The sequence below is a fragment of the Amblyomma maculatum genome, chromosome 5 (assembly GCF_055883805.1).
Source record: "Amblyomma maculatum isolate TAMU_Amacu chromosome 5, ASM5588380v1, whole genome shotgun sequence".
NCBI classification, from domain to species: domain Eukaryota; kingdom Metazoa; phylum Arthropoda; class Arachnida; order Ixodida; family Ixodidae; genus Amblyomma; species Amblyomma maculatum.
In genome coordinates this window covers 145,678,542-145,696,030 of record NC_139348.1, presented here as the reverse complement: position 1 = coordinate 145,696,030, position 17,489 = coordinate 145,678,542, and the positions used below count along the sequence as shown (strand labels likewise).

Here is a 17,489-nt window from a genome sequence, read left to right as displayed (position 1 = left end):
TCAACAACGCTTCTCTGGGTCACTCCTGGTTTCAACCATTGTATTGCAGTGTGTGAAATTAGATATCTTTAGTGTAAATTGCTTCTTAAGCAAATTAACAGGAACAGCGTACGACTGTAATGCTACAGACTTATTCCTGATACCTTTCTTTCCACAAGACTTCCCTGAGAGCCCACTAACGCGGCTCGTGCAACAACTGCAGCCCTACAAACCTATAGTGCACAACAGAAACATATCTTAATATTTTCCATTGGAACTTTCATATCTTTATATTAGCTACTCTGGGAGCTTTGTAGGTACCTACGTAGCACTTTGTGTGTCTATAATTAATTTGCCCCTTATGTTTGCTGTTCATTTCGCCTTTACATAAACATAACAAAACAGGTTTTTTCACAGCTCTTAATCTGCCTTCGATTCCCTTTTTGAGAACAACATTTTAATTGACTACCGCATACGTGTTGTATCAAAAACGAAGCCAGAACACTACGTCAAACATTTCGTACTCCCGCACTCAATCCTAGGAAGCGGGAAGGCCGAAGCCGGAAGAAGCCCCCACCATGAACCTACCGGAGGTGTACCCGAGCATCAATAGCGTCCGCGTACGCCTAGGCCTAGACGCCAACTACAACAGATGTGTCCGTGGTCGCGAGTGGCAGTTCCGGGAACACATCCGGCGCCAGCTGAGCGTCCTGCTAAGAGTTCCGCTTCCTGGAATCCGAAACGTCCGCGTCCGGGCCGGTGAGTAAGAAGTTGTGGTAAGTGATCCCTTTTACAGGAAGCTAAGAAAAGCTCTATAGCCATGAAAGTTCTCAAGGTAAATAAACCTAACCATACATATTTTGTTCTCACCATTTCCGTAGTATTCAAGTAAATCGTCTTGCAATACAACCTTGTTTATCCGAGCCCAAATGAGAGATTTATATCTCCAGTTCATCCGCAAGCGTATTGCTAATTTTGTTTGTCGGTGTTCTTCCCCTATGACTGCGCAACTTTTCTGTTATAAATGTACGTCAGACAGCTCCGAATAACGATTTGCCAAGAAAGCCTATCTCAGTGAAAGGGGGCTTTTGTGCAACTACAATTACCACCGCTCCTGACGTGACTGAGGAACAGTTGTGAATACATTGCTACCTAAACCGCGCTAAACCATCAAGCAGGTTTCCATGAGGAACAGGACCTCACAAGCCAACTATCAGACAACCGCCACTGCACAACCCAAAAATACTCTTTATAGATTGAGCTCTCGTAGACAGTGTTACCCCTGGTTTGGCAGTGTTCCTAACAATCTCTCTAAAGATAAAAACGTTCACACCAGCAAGAATTATGCTAGCGTTGCGGACATTCATCATCGAGTTTATCTTGAAATTTATCTCATCATTCTGAATTTCAACGCGGGATTCATTCTACTTAGAGCAGCAGTTTTTTGTATTCACAATTTTCGGTTGCAGGAAATTCTTCACGTCTGCAACCTGATGCATGCGTCGTTTATGGAAATGTTCCAGGGCCCTCAATTCCCTGCGACTCCATGAATTATGACATCACCTACGTTCATCTCCACTCTCCCTTTTCCTTTTATTCGATTCCCTTTTCTCTAGCTCGGAGAAGGAGGATATGGTCAGTATTTCTCCGATCGACCTCCTCCCGTTCCCTTTCCTTGTATTAAGATTAAAAACCTTCTTAATCTGTGAATCTATAATACTTTCTGGCTTCATATAGTCCATGCCTCGAGGAAACCTCCGGGGTTCAAAGCAGTACCACTTACAATGCGTGCAATACCGAGGCCACTTGGGGTCCTTATTCCGGGGTGCAAAATATAGAACGCAACAACGTTAAAGGGACCCTCGGGATTACTACGCTGCCATTTATCAGACTGTCTGAGATGTCTCAGCACCGGACGACCATGATGGGTTTCGGGAGGCCGAGCAGAAAATAGCGCCCCAGACTGGCTATTGCCAATTATAATAGGGTGGCCCCAGAGCCACCCTCCACTTCGCTAAAGCCGAAAACGAGCGCTTAAAGATCTGGGACTTCGCCGTTAATATTCCGCAATCTATCTAGTCAAGGCAACTCTAGTTTAGTGTGCCTTCAAAATCCCATCTTTTCTTAACTCAGGGAGCATCCTCGTACACGCGGACATGGTTCCAGTCAAGACGTCAACGCTGGAACTGGATAAATCGGCCCTCCTGGCGGCAAGAAGAGACCTCCAGGAGCGCATCGACAGCGGCACAGTAGTGGTCACGGATCTGGACGGAAACCGCCTTCCAGTCTTCACAAGCACGGTCTATTCCCTGCAGCCACCTCATGGTAAGTGTTCTCCCATATATATATATTCTTCTTGAACCAACATTTTTGGTTCATGGCCCCTTTTTCCAAGCTTGTCACCCCAGAAGAGCCGAGCACCAGGCCGAGCCATTGGAAACCGGTGGGTACCCGGCGGCACTGGGGATCGAACCCCGTACCTCCCGAATGCGAGGCGGATGTTCTACCACAAGGCCACCACTTCGGTAAAGGGCCACATTATGGGCTTTTGCCGCGCGAGGCCGGAACGGATCACTGCCACATCAGCGGAACTATTTGGGCCGTGACCCCTTTTCCCAAGCATTTCACCCCAGAAGAGCCGAGCACCAGGCCGGGGGAAAGCTTGTACCCATTGAAAAACCGGTGGGTAACCGGCGGCACCAGGGATCGAACCCGGCACCTCCCGAATGCGAGGCGGATGCTCTACCAGAAGGCCACCGCAAGATATATATATATATATATATATATATATATATATATATATATATATATATATATATATATATTGTGAGCGCAACGCGTGAACTTTCACCTCTTTCATCTGTATAGATCCATCATCATTATCATCATCATCGCTGACTGCTGCTCGGAGCGTCGCGCGCTGTGTGCCAGCTGGCTCTGGAATAGAACAGACGTTTTGTGCAAGTGCTGTCTCACAAGTGGCGGAGGTGCGATTCGTATTCCCCACCTCTCGCTTTAGACCCGCCTACCGTTCTCCCTGGAGCTCCGTTCAGGCCTTCGCTTGCGTCCACGGTCCTGTGCTATGGATGAGGGCAACGGTGCTCGCTCACCCCCGGCGTCTCCTCCTCCTACTGCGGCTGCCCCTGCCTGGACTGTCACCAGCCGCCAGCGCGATCCCCAAATCTTTGCTGGCCTTCGCGGTGAAGATGTCGACGACTGGCTCGACAACTACAACAGGGTCAGTGCATTTAACCGCTGGGATGACGCTCATAAACTGCTAAACGTCGTCTTCTACTTGGCTGACGTCGCCAAAACCTGGTTCCTCAATCACGAGGATGACATCGCTGACTGGCCTACATTCACGGACCAGCTAAAGAAAATTTTCGGCACTCCGGCTGGTCGCTCAGAGCAGGCAAAGAAAAAACTTGAAGCTCGTCTCCAGCAGCCCGGCGAGTCCTATACGTCGTACATCGAGGACGTTCTGGCCCTTTGTCGCCGTGTCGACGCTGCTATGCCTGAATCTGAGCGTGTTCGCCACTTAATTAAGGGCATCAACACTGCTGCTATCAATGCCTTCGTGTTTAAAAACCCGTCGTCCGTATCCGACATCACATCCACATGTCAACGTCTGGACCAGCTACAGTCCTGCCGCCTCGTGCAAGACCCCAGTGATGGTGGCTCCCTCATAGATGGAAATTTGCGGTCCCTAATCCGCACCATGATCCGGGAGGAGCTCTACGGCCTCACCAACCCCTCTGCAGTATCTCCAACTCTTCCGCCAGCAACGGTGAATTTGCGCAGCATCATCAAAGATGAACTGACGAATTTCAACTGCACTGTGGCACCTGCCCCACCTCCCATTGCCTCCCAACCTCCCTCGCCGCCTCCCAACGCCCCCCAACATTCCTTGCCAACCTATGCCGAGATTACTTCACGGCAACCCACTCCGCCTTCCCCGACTTGTTCGGCACCCGTGTGCGGTCACGTCGCGGCAATGGCACCATATCCTACAGTGCATCGTCCTGTTACAGCCTGGCGCCCCTCCCGCCCTGTGTGCTACTATTGTGGGATACGTGGCCACATTGCCCGTGTCTGTCGCCGCCGCCAACAAGACGAGCAACGGGGTTATGCTCCCTTTGAACGTGCCCGCGTGCGCCAGCCTGATGATTCTGCACTGCCCTACTCAGACTTTTACAGGCGTTCTTCCTCTCCTCCGAATTCCACCAATGTTTCACGGCCCTCGCGTCCTTCCCGACGCCGATCCCCTTCGCCTTTTCGCCGCACGTCACCGCTTCGTCCTGCCTCGCAACCCTTCCAACCTATAACGGAAAACTAACCGAAGCAGTTTTTGGAGGGAAAGCTGCTTCGAGTTCGAAATCTACAATTCCTCCTGGGCGACCGTCGAATATGTTAGTAGTGATTGTTGAAGGATTGTACGTTGAGGCCCTCATCGACACCGGCGCCGCTTATTCCGTCATGCATTTCTCTCTGTGTTCTCATCTGCGCAAAGTTATAACGCCATACATCGGTCCGCCACTTCGTGGAGCTAATGGAACTCTTATGAAACCCACCGGCCAATGCACAGCACGTGTCCTCATCGATAACCAGCGGCATCATATTGAATTTATTGTGCTCCCCACGTGCGTTCATCTCATGATCTTGGGGTGGGATTTCTTATCGTCGGCGTCCGCCCTCATCTCTTGCCGTGAGCGCCTTATTCATCTTGCGGACCCCGATACATTACCGACTTCTGATTGTTCACCACCACACGTGTTCGCAGCAGTTGATTTCGTTTTGCCCCCAGGACGCGAGCAGCTGATCATCGTGGCATTGGACTACCCTCTCGATGGCGAAGCCTTCGTTATGCCCGCTCCTCGGTGGACCTCCGACGGCCTAGCTCTTGCCTCGTGCCTCACCTCCTTCACCCGCGGTTGCGCGGTCGTTGCGGCCCTTAATACAACTCTCCAGCCGTTCTTACTGCCCAGAGGAGCCACAGTTGGGTTTATTTTTGACTGCGATCCCGTTCCCCTCAACACACTTTCCAGCGCACCACCGCCTCCTGCCAAGCCTCAATTTCCGACATCCTCTGCGCTCGCAGCCGCCATCAGCCCTGACCTTACATCCGAGCAGTCCACAGCTCTGCTAGACGTCCTCCTGCGGCACCGAGAGTCTTTTGATGTGTGCGCCTCAGCGTTGGGGAAGACCTCCGTCACCTCTCATCGCATAGAGACGGACGGCTCTGCTATTGTTCGACGAAGGCCGTATCGCGTTTCAGCAGCAGAACGCAAAATCATTGAGGAGCAAGTTGCTGACATGCTTGCTCGAAATGTCATCCGACCATCCACGAGCTCTTGGTCCTCACCTGTGGTCCTCGTTCGCAAAAAAGATGGCTCAGTCCGCTTCTGCGTGGATTACCGGGCACTTAACAAGATCACGCGCAAGGATGTTTACCCTTTGCCTCGTATTGATGACGCATTAGACTGTCTTCAAGGCGCTGAGTATTTCTCCAGTCTCGATCTCCGCTCGGGATACTGGCAAATTCCTATGCACGATGCAGACAAGGACAAGACTGCCTTTTCTACCCCCGACGGTCTCTACGAATTTAACGTGATGCCTTTCGGACTCTGCAATGCGCCGGCCACCTTTGAGCGCATGATTGATACCGTGCTTCGCGGCATGAAATGGAAAACATGCCTATGTTATCTCGACGACATCATTGTCTTCTCGTCAAACTTCACTCAGCACTTGCAGCGTCTCACTGATGTCCTCACGTCCCTTGCCCAGGCGGGGCTTCAGCTGAATACCAAGAAGTGCCACTTTGCCAGTAAGACCATCAAAGTACTCGGCCATGTCGTCAGTAAGGCAGGAATCCAGCCTGATCCCGAAAAAATTACGGCTGTCGTTAATTTTCCTCGGCCCCAACGTCAGAAAGATCTTCGCAGCTTCCTTGGCTTAGCCTCCTACTTCCGCCGTTTTATTCGGAACTTTGCAACAATTGCTGCCCCGCTACACAAGCTCGTGTCTTCCCAAGTGGTTTACACCTGGTCCACTGAATGTGAAGACGCCTTGAAAGCTCTCAAGCAGGCACTCACTTCCACCCCTGTGCTTCGCCATTTTGACGCTGACGCGCCCACCATACTTCACACAGACGCCAGTGGCCACGGTATTGGCGCGGTTCTCTTACAACGCAACGCAGTGTCTGAAGAGCAAGTCGTCGCATACGCCAGTCGTACGCTTACTGCAGCTGAGCGTAATTATACTATTACCGAGCAAGAGTGCCTCGCTGTTGTTTGGTCGGTTCAAAAATTTCGACCTTATTTGTATGGCCGCCACTTCACCATTGTCACAGACCATCACGCACTCTGTTGGCTGTCATCGCTGAAGAACTTATCGGGTCGACTGGGTCGCTGGGTACTACGTCTTCAAGAATACACCTTCACCATCACTTATAAATCTGGGCGAAAACACCTCGACGCTGACGCCCTCTCCCGCTGCCCATTGCTACCTACTGACGCGGCCCCACATACGGTCTCCTCTCCCTGCTGCCATCCGAGTCAGCCTTCTTCTGGCCACCTGAATGTTGCACCCATCACTACAGCTCCACTCGAGAACAATGCTGATTTCTCGTCCCTGCAGCTGACTGACCCTTACTGCCGCACAATCATCGCTCGCCTCCGTGGAGAATCAGTTGTCCCAAACAGTCGCTTGCGCCGTCAGCTTCGTCGGTTCCGATTTCACCATGGAACACTTTACCGCGACATTTATCACCCTACGGGTCAACGCTGGGTACCCGTTGCCCCTCGCTCCCTTCGTTTTAAAATTATGGAGGCTTACCACGACGACCCCACTGCTGGACATTTAGGCCACTTTAAAACTTACGACCGTATCAAGAGCCGCTACTTCTGGCCTGGGCTTTCTGCCAGCGTCGCCAAATACATTTCATCATGTCCGTCTTGCCAGCATCGCAAGCGTTCAACATCCCCTCCTGCTGGCCTACTGCAACCTCTACCTTGCCCATCTGTGCCTTTTGACACGGTCGCCATTGACTTATTTGGTCCTCTCCCTTTGACGTCAGACGGCAACCGTTTTGTTGTCACTGCCATCGACCATCTAACGCGGTACGCTGAAACCGCACCTCTTCGCTCCGGTGCCGCCTCTGAAGTCGCCGATTTTTTCCTGCGTGCGATAGTTTTGCGTCATGGTGCTCCTCGTATTCTCATTAGCGACCGTGGAAAGACATTTCTTTCTCAAGTCCTTGAGGAAGTACTGCGCGCAGCCAACACCGTCCATAAGACTTCTTCTAGCTACCACCCTCAGACCAACGGACTCATCGAGCGGTTTCATCGCACTTTGTCCGACATGATATCCATGTATATCGCTCCTGATCACCGGAACTGGGACAACGTTTTACCTTTCGTCACCTACGCCTACAATTCCGCTGTTCAGCGCACTACTGGTTATAGCCCTTTCTTTTTAGTTTATGGCCGTCAACCATCGACAGTACTGGACACTACTTTCTTCTCTGCTCCCTCTACGTCTGAATCTCTGGGCGAAGAGTTTGCCACTCGTATGGCCCAGTGTCGCCAACTTGCCCGTTTGAACACTGAAGATGCTCAACAGGAACGCAAAGCCCTGTATGATCAACGCCATCGAACTCCCTGCTTTTACCCCGGTGATGAAGTTCTCCTGTGGACACCAATCCGCATTCCTGGCCTATGTGAGAAGTTTCTCCATCGTTACATTGGCCCTTATACAGTACTCCAACAAACGTCTCCGGTGAACTATCGCGTTATTCCCTCGCACACCGTCGCAGATCGACGTCGTCGCTCCGACGAGATCGTCCACGCCTCGCGCATGAAGCCCTATGCCCGTCGTCCCTCATCCCTGTAATCAGCGACCAGGGTGGCCGCTCTTTTGTCGGGGGGATTTGTGTGAGCGCAACGCGTGAACTTTCACCTCTTTCATCTGTATAGATCCATCATCATTATCATCATCATCGCTGACTGCTGCTCGGAGCGTCGCGCGCTGTGTGCCAGCTGGCTCTGGAATAGAACAGACGTTTTGTGCAAGTGCTGTCTCACAATATATATATGTTTTATATTTCATCCGTAGTCACTAGGCTCTTGCTTTTCTGAATCAAACTGATACCTTTGTCGTAGCTGGGTATGCAAATGCAGCAGTCAGGGTATAAGCGGCTCCACTGGGGCAATAACTTTCCTATCACTCATTTCACCACTGCAGGCCTCGCATCTTATTTAATAGATGCAACATTCTGTGAATCAGGACCGTGTCTATTAATAATGCGTGGCATAGAAAGCATGGACGACAAGCCGCCATATAATACACAAAAACGGCAAACAAATATAGCCTGTGATCCTCATATGAGCAAGTAGAATTGTGTGTCTAATGTCGACATTACACGAATCAACCGCCCTAGGAACTTTCTATCTCGACCTCTAGCTTCTGTCGTAGCCAATCCCACAGAAAGCACGAACTCTAGATCTGATGTTGAGCTGTACAGTGGCTTCTATGATTTTTTACTTTATCATTTCAGGTTTTATCACCCCTCACCGACGCACCTTAGCACTCATTTATTGGCATCATTTTATCTTCTACCTTTTGTTATTTCTTTTACTTTCCGCACCGCTCTCCTTGCGTCTTACTCTCCCCATTTCTTTCCCCACGGAGAGTAGCATGCCAGCGATCTCTTAAACACACCAAATTCTGTTTTTCATTAAAGGGTTTTTCTCCCTTTCGCTGATTTCCTTCATCGCTCATCGAGTAGTGTTGCTGGTATTTGCCTATTATACAAAACTCTCTCCATATATTTCATATGCCTTCTCCCACATCGTCACCAATCATGATCGTTTTTCTTCTCCCCTTCCCCCTCCCCAGTGCAGAGTAGCAGGCCATATTTGAATTATTCCGGCCAACCTCTCTGCCTTTCCTTTGAATAAATTCATTTATCTATCTGTCTATTTTTCTTTATTCGCTCGGCACGTTTCTTTCCACAATGTAGTGCTGCACCTATTGCACTTCTCTGCCATCTTACTGTATTCCCGAGTTATATTGAGTTTCCTTAGATGGTTATGGGTGCTTAATATCCGACAGCGCCATAATAGCTGTGAGAAAAGCAGTAGTGATGCGCTGCTGGCGAGTTTAGGTCAGCGAGGATGGTTTCAAGTGCATCTTATGCCGCTAATCTCACAGATCTCTTTTGCAATTCGCTTCGATGTAGATATCACCGCATTATCTGGGGTCCGAATTTATGGCCTTCGTCTAAGCAGCTGTAAGCCATAGGCTCAGCGACAGAAATTTTGGCGGGTAATATGACAGGGAAAGAACACACGGCGCTTCCCCATCATAAGGTTAAAAAGGCTTTCTGCAGGCTTAGGATGAAACAGTTGTAAGCCTGAAACAGGTTCGACAAGCCTCTTCCCTTTGCTATGGCTTCCTCTGCCTCAAGGGATTTGAGAATGAAGAATGCTGGGATTCAATTTAAAAGTGAAGTGCGGAAATTTTTCCTTCGTGCTAAAAATATAAGGTTGATTCAAGGGATATAAATTGCTCTATAGGGACGGCAATGTAGGCAGGACTCGAATGAGAAAAATTTGTTGAAATTCACTCTCCTTTCGTGTCTTTCTCTGCGCGGAAATTCAATGTTAAGAATGCGCCATTCCTTCCAAGGAGCCGTTGTGTTGAACAATTTACGAAGCGTGCTCGAAGAGTGACTGTTCTTGCCTGAAGCCTCCCGCAATTTTGCGTCGTAACCAAGGCGTCCACCTTGGCATTACAGGCACGTCGTACTCTCCCGCTCTCCTGGGTGCCCTGACGGCGATGTTCCTGGCTGCAGCGTCTGTCATCGTGGCTTCCTCTTGTCTGGCCAAGAAGCACATCGGAGAAAGGCACGTTTCGCCGTCGCCGGAAAGGGTAAGTTAACGTTACATGTTGCACCGATATGCCGGAAGCCGCTGTCGTCCACAGAACTTTCACCCCAGGGTAAAGTCAGCACTTGCAGTAGACACGTGCAACATATTTCTAGGGAAAGAAAAAGTTTCGAACTCCTTGCATTTCTCTGGCAAGGAGGGCAGTGATCACACTCCGCATGTGTCGGACAGGAGTGAAGGAAACTATCCGGCATGCCATATCTAATTTGCATTTGTGGAGTTATATAAGGGCGGCGAGTTGTGTTTTTCAGTCACCTACCACTCACCTGCTTGCCACTCGGGACATTGCATGGTTCCAATTAACCGCCGCATTGATGTACTGCACTGGTTACTAATCTTTAAATGGATAATCGTGGGTCACGTGAAGTGACAAGCAATATTCTACCAGCGCTGCATGCAGCACCACCTGCAGGGGTTTGAAAATGTTCATTAGAAAAAAGGCACACCACAAGCAAGCACTTGAATCTACTACTTCGCTAATCAATCTCATATCAAACCGCACATTCTCTTGTTATGCCCAATTTGTAACGAGAGCGCTGCGTCATATAGCTCGCATAGAGGCATGACGTGTAGAAAGCGTAGAAGGCAATGGTTTGGTTTGGTTTGTGGGGTTTAACGTCCCAAAGCAACTCAGGCTATGAGAGAGAGAAGGCAATGATGTGCACGACTATTTCATTGGGACCGTAATATCCCATTTCGATAACTTCTCGAGCGCTTAGACATGCAACCTTTGATAGCACAACAAGATACCGCGTGGGTATGAGCCATTTTATTCGCGGGGTAATCAACAATGGCAAGTCCTAAAGCACTACCTGACATCGCCCAATGCAGAGCCCAGAAAGGAGCGTGTTCGGCTAGACAATAACAAAAATGCATGCAACCTCTAGTAATGTTATTAACGAGACTGACATGTCATGATGAAGCTTCCGGCATGCAGGGGAAGCCAGTTAGGCTTCCAGTCGGCCTTGCTCACCGCCCCCTACTGTTGCTAGGGGAGTGGCATTTACGGCATTTTTTTACCTTCTCTTTTCTCATTCATCCCTCAGCTGAAACTTTCCCGGTGAACACGGCCCAGCGAACCGTAACACTTCGAGTACGCGACAGAGTTTATTCGTTTATCGGAGCTCAGGTTCGCGGGAGATACTGTCAGTTGACGGTGAGTCCGGCATCGTGGGCTCCGGGCCGTCGTGAATGGATTTCTCGTTACACAAGGACGTCTTTGTTGTACAGACAGCGCCGGTGATAGTTGAGCCTTTGTTAGTTATGCAGCAATGACACTAGTTGAACGAGATGATATACTGCGAACATAACTTTTTCGTGTTCCTCGTCACAGTACGTAAACAGCCATTCAGTACAAAACGAAAGGCACAAAACTACAAATGCCTAGTGGCGATATTCGTGAAACCAGCAGAGCATGTAAACACAACTTTCATCGTTAATATATTACATTTACAATAAATAATTGTTATACGTGCTTCTCATGAATAAAACGCGTCAAAGCCAGCACCACGCGTAGGGCTAGGGAAGAAAAATGCTTTAAGCCGGTAGCCTTTAATGCCTCATCGTTGTAAGCAGGAGTTGTCGACAGAAATGTCACGCTTTTCAATTGGTCAAAAGGGTGCGACGTTACAGGGCGCGAATTTCAAACGGGGCCAATTTTACTTTGGCTTGTAACCGCGCCACCAATTAAAGGAATGGTTTAGTGATGCTCCAAGTAAGTGGTACTGAGTTTAGTTAATTAGGTAGTTAACAAATTAGCCTATTTAACCTGATTTGGTTAATTATTCATTAATTAGTTTCCTAAACGTGCACATATTCAAGTGAGGGTGTACTTACAAGTGAGCGAAGTAATAGTCAGTTACACTAATTAACTAATTAGATTATTAATGATAATTAGGCAATTAGCACAAGTTTGCTTGCTGAACAGGAACTAAGTTTACTTATAAGTATGCCTTTTATAGGTAATTGACTCAAGTACAATACAATAATCAGTTAATTAGTGTGCTTGTTCTAATTAGAGAATTAGTTATAGGCAATTAGTGAAAGTTTACGCTTACGTAATTGGGACTTTGGATTGCCGGTAATCACGTCTTTCTGTCGAATGGGGCCCGTCTCTAATTACGGCCTCTGCCTTGAAACACTTTAGTAGCCAAAGTGCCCCCTGAATTTTTCGCACAATGATGGGGTTATAAAAGACATTCGCTCAATTTTTGTGCGGCAGATTTCACTTAGGGGGCGGCATCACTCTTCATTTTGATGGTTGTGCAGAGAATAATTGTGCGGCCGAAATGCTCGCTTGATTATGACGCACAGACCGGAAGGTAGCAAGGAATTAGCTTCATTAGAGGGCGAGAGATTCTTGGAGTAAAATGTTCTAAGACTATGAGCGTCCCAACAGAAACGTTCATCTCGACATTATTCAGCGTCTATCATCGCCTTCCGACATGGCGTCCGTACAGCATCAACTCGGAAACTTGGAAGAATAATCTTTTCTCAACTTCTCTGAATCATCCTCCACGCTACCGATCTCTGCGTAACTCTCGACTATTAAACAGACAGCCTGAAGGCTGTCGCCCAGCAACACTCCCTCCTCCAATTGATAAACTAGGGTGGCCTCCATCCATCGCTCGTACGCCGCAGATCATCGTCCTCGCTCTAAAAACTCCTCCGTAGTTTCCCTTCTATAAAGTGGTGTATAAGCACTTGTACGGGTCGTAATAATCTGTAAACAGATCTTCCACTGAAGAAGACGCAACAACTGTACGCTGCAAGACAAAGATTGAAGAAGTCAAGTATCGGGGGAATACTTGATGACTAGCAGCAGAGATAGCTTCATTATCGCGCCGTCGCTAGCATTGACTCTAGACAATATTAGGCTAGGCGATAAGAGGCGATAGACAGAGGTGATAGGATGGGGATAGGTGACATGCAAGCATATTTCCATAGGCAGCACTCATAACCGATTCGCCGTAAAACATGCCTTTTGTGAAATGAAAGCATAGTTTATCTTTTTTACCCAGTTAAATTCATATGTCTTGGTTTAATCCGGTCATACGAAGTTTCTCCAAGATACGACGCAAGCCAATACGACGCCATTTGTTAAAAATAGAATGCTATACAGAATCGCTAATGAGAGAATGAAAGGAAGCTCAAGCATGCTACACCTGCTTCCAAAACTGTTCCCACCTCATTCTTAAAGAGCACAACTTTCCCCAAATATTTGATACCAAGCACTTGCACCTCTACTTACTTTTCACATATTGACTCTGATACTCCCGCTCGCCTCTCTTATAGCACCCGAAAGGAAAATAAAAGGGACCGTGTGAATGTTAAGCTCGACGAAAAGGGGAAAAATGTGTTTTTATTCATGTTGCCCGCATGGGCTATCAACCGGTCGGCTCGCCCTATTACGAGCACAGCTACGCTCCAGCGAGCCGCAGCTCGATGAATAAAGCATGCTCGCCACCACGTGTGCGCTGTGAAAGGAAGGCGTCTTGTATCGGCACTACCCGGAAGGTTGATGAAATTTGTTCCGCCTGACCACGGACCTCCAAGATGCTGCGAGCAGAAAGGATGGAGTCGTTTTGCCTTGCTTCTATTATACCACGCTGCTTCTTTTTATGTCATTTGATTTCTCGTTTCTGGTTACATATTAACGCAAATTGTTTCTTTGTGCGAAGCACACGATAAAACGCTCACGTCATTCGCATCGGCCTAGCTTCTCGCGGGATCGCGTTTTACTCACGATATCTCCTCCATGGGTAACGAGGCTCCGCACGTTTTGCAGCCACCAGTAAGTGCAAAAGCGCTGGCGTCGGTTCTCGCGGTAAACGCCAGCTGGGCCTCTGCGACTCGCTTCGCTTATGATGGCGAGGAAAGTATCCGAGCAAATGGTAATAAAAAAAAAAGGGGGGGGGGGATATGCTTTATACTGGCGATATTTTCCCTACGTACGTTCAGGATGCGCCGCGTCTGCCACAGAAAACGTTTAGGTAGCCTACATCTGCGGGGCAATCCAATGATTCATTTCAGTTCATTTCTGCTGTACACTGCAATTCTGTCCAGGCGAAAATATCCGCCCTTGCCCCAATTGCGTACCGCAGACTTTCCGTAAAGCAGCGACAGAAAGTATGTATTGACACTACACAAAGGAATGAAACTGTGCATACATGGCATACCTTCTTTTTAAAAAATACTGTATAAAAGCTCTATATGTGATATGCACAAAGATACATACCTCAAACGCTAGAAGCGTAAGTATAGTAATAAAGAAGTGCTAAGAATGCATATGCATTACATATCACACCAGTCAAGACAATTACAAATGAATGAAATATTCCATCCTTTTCTTGCATCAAAAAGCAAGACTTGGGAATTTATTGACAAGAGTGTTCTGACTTTGTGACTCCAACGTGTATTCTTTGCGAAAGCGAGGAGTTCGTAAATTATTGATATGAATGTTAACAACATTATGTTCATAGGGTGACAATGAAAACATCCATCCTCCAAGAAGTAATTTTAAAAACGACCGTCATAAAAGCGATCATTTTGGATTGTTGTAGATAATAACACCATCAGTCTCAGTCAAGCGAAGATCCATATTTTCTATATCGCGCAATTTTTTTTTTTATGATCAACACTGCATTTTTTGTTTTATGATGGCGCCCTTATAATAATGCTAAAAATAAATTGCTACAGGTAAGCGAGGGCACAAGAAAGTGTCTCTCTTTCTACAGACAACCAAATACAGTTGTGGCGGATGGTTTGAGGGAGGATTTAGAAAAATCAAGATAGGCAGTCGCATTTGCGGATGGCTCCGGTTTATTTCTGACCAGACGCTCGTTAACATCCACTAATACATCAGCTGTATTATTCAGAAATGATTTATTTAAGTTCAGGTTGACATTCTTTAAATGGATCAAACAAACCGCAGGACGAGGAAACTAATTTCCGCACGCATCAGTGCAGAAGCTAACTTCTAAGTTCAAATAATACGGACCCTGTTGCAATGCAGGGTACAAATAAATTGCTGGCACTATACTGCGATGTCTTTGATGTCCATGGCAGCAAGGGATTCGACACCCAAAATACGCCCACACTATGGCATTCATGCGGAAAGAGTTTTCCACGTCCTATCAGAAGACTCAAAAAGTGTTCAGACAAGACGAAAGGAAAAAAAAAATGAACTGTTTCTTCTTTTCTTCAAAACTATACTTCCACTTGTGAAAGGAAACGATAGGAAGAAATAGAACTATTTTTCTTTTTCTTCAAGACTACCTCCACTTACGAAAGGAAACTGAGCTACTTCTCCATTCGGAAAAGTGCTCGCTTTTCTGCGTGGCTTTGGCGCGAACCCTCTCTATAGTATTTACCTGTCGTCCCTCTATGGAAAAGGTCTGCTAGGTACAAGAGATAGGACAGAGCCCCCCCCCCCCCTCCCGTAGTTCTTCCTTCGTCGTTGAACGGTAAAAGGAGTCTCCACTTCGGTGAACTGTGTTTACCGAACTCTCGAGGACACCTGTATACAGAAGTCGAGGATATGAATAGACAAGGCGCGACACTTGCAGGAGGGATGAATCTCTAGCAGCCCAAAAAGCAGGATAGGATGTGTTCGGTTTAGGTATTTAGGTATTATCCACCTCTTCTGTCCTGATGTAGGCTCTTTTTCTACTTATGCGCTCTGGTACGCTAAACGCAGGAGAAAGAAATAGATCCCTTGTGAGACGATAAGAATCTTCCGGCGCCAAAGGCTTGTTACAGAGAAGACACTGGCGCTCCTTTTCATCTCAACAAGGTCGGAGGACATCCATCTGAAGAGAGGAGCAGACACTTAGCAGTAGAGAGAGAGAAAGAGAGAACAGTTGGGGCAAAATTTGCTAGAGATTTGGTTAAAGCTCTCAATGTCGACCAAGTGCCGTTTTTACCAAAGAGTATCAGCGCACCAAGCTTGCGTAATCGTTCATTAATCGTTGCGTAATGTAATTTCAAGTAAGCGTAATTCAGCGTGCTAGCATAGCTCTGTTTATTTGAACTACAATCCGAAATGAAATCACAATTAAAACAAAACACGCTTCAAGGGCATGCAGTTTTAACCCACGAAAAGGTCTTATAGTTCAAGGCAGAGTTAATTCTCTTTTTTTTTTTTTCAATTACCTAAAACTTTGCACAGTGAATATGAAAAGTTCACCCACCCTGTAAGATGATGTGTTAAATAAGTGAAAAATTTCATTCTTGAACGTTTAATGCATCCAAGTACACCTCCTTATTTATCAGGGCTCCATGGCATGATTTGAAAGAATGCCAAATACAAGCCGAATGACGAAACATATTTTGTTTATTGTACAAAAATAATTATGCAGAATCGCTTCCTATTCAAACATGTCATAACAGCATTAAAATAAGCAATAACTATGTAGACGGCCTAAGCCAGTATAAGAATGTTTTCTGGGAAATAATGATTCAGTGTCAACTTGTGCAGGAGTCCGACTTGGAGCAGCCGGTCGAACCACAGTTTCTGCGACTGGTCTCGCCAAGTCTCTTAATGAGTACGCGTTTGGAAGACCCTGCTTCTGCCAGCATCCTTCGTGACGTCCGGATGCTGCCCCGACGGTCTTTGGTGCCCGACCCTCCGGTCTACAAGCCGGTTAGGAACGGCGGGGAAGAAACTCCTGCGACGCCACCGCCTCCCGTTCTTGGTGCCGAGCCTTCAGAGCGCCTGTCAGTCGTATCCTGGCAGTCACATTCATTCGAGTCCCCGGTCGTAAGCATTGGTTTTCAATGGCTCCTAATCAACTATGCATCTGACATTTTGAATGTTTTAAAACGGTTTAGAAAACGTTCAATTGTTTTAGAAACACTACGTGGCAATAGTGTATTGGAAAATACTACTGCAACGCCCACTGTAATTTGCTCTGCTTGTAATCATAAGGCGGTTATGACACCCAGACGTGGGAGTTCAATCGGTTGTCTTCCTTACTTCTAGTGATAACAACTGGTTTAGTTACAGTGCATGTTTTTGTTCCCTCTTTATTTCTGCAACGGCTCCACGCCACTCATGCTCTCATTCGTGTCTATTCTTTTGTCATGATTTGCAGTCGACCAGCGACGCATTTTCTTTGAAGCCTTGGTCGACAACGCCCTCCCAGTCAAGGTCGGAGACGGAATATCGTCCCGTGGGCAGTGACATCACGTCCCGGTGGACAGTGACGCCTAGCGAACAGCTGTCACCCCCTTCCCAAAGTGGCTCGGAGAAGACAACCTCTAGGGTCGCTTTATCCGAGAAGCGAATGAAGAATGGTCTCATGAGATAGAAGCTGAAGTAAACTGACCTTTTAATTCATGATCGCCGAGTTTGGAGGAGAGCTGACGGTGCTAAAGATTATGCAGGTCACAGCGTGGAACGCAACGCCCGCACATACTATATAATACTTCGTGACTACGTTTTGGCCACTGTATACAATAAAACTCCCAACCAGTATCATTTATAGAGAAACTTTAATTCCTGAGTATTTTAGTACAGATAAATAAAGGGCTGAGGGTTCCACTACGTTCCGGTAAGTGCAA

At 47.4% G+C, this 17,489-nt stretch overlaps 1 protein-coding gene across 1 annotated transcript; it reads left to right on the top strand.

The window, feature by feature from the left end:
* Positions 1 to 2,135: 2,135 nt before the first annotated feature.
* On the top strand, positions 2,136 to 17,240 carry LOC146189861 (uncharacterized). The gene is made up of 4 exons (XM_084603334.1): positions 2,136 to 2,304; positions 9,776 to 9,909; positions 16,405 to 16,686; positions 17,021 to 17,240. The coding sequence occupies exons 1-4, from the start codon at positions 2,136 to 2,138 to the stop codon at positions 17,234 to 17,236; spliced, it is 801 nt and encodes a 266-aa protein (XP_084459460.1). The 3' UTR covers positions 17,237 to 17,240.
* Positions 17,241 to 17,489: the final 249 nt, after the last annotated feature.

Bases quoted from the DNA above. Each gene is read 5' to 3' on its own strand.
- LOC146189861 (XM_084603334.1), top strand. From the start codon at position 2,136: ATGGTTCCAGTCAAGACGTCAACGCTGGAACTGGATAAATCGGCCCTC. The intron at 9,910-16,404 runs GTAAGTTAACGT...CAACTTGTGCAG, and splicing joins TTTCGCCGTCGCCGGAAAGG to GAGTCCGACTTGGAGCAGCC. The intron at 16,687-17,020 runs GTAAGCATTGGT...CATGATTTGCAG, and splicing joins ATTCATTCGAGTCCCCGGTC to TCGACCAGCGACGCATTTTC.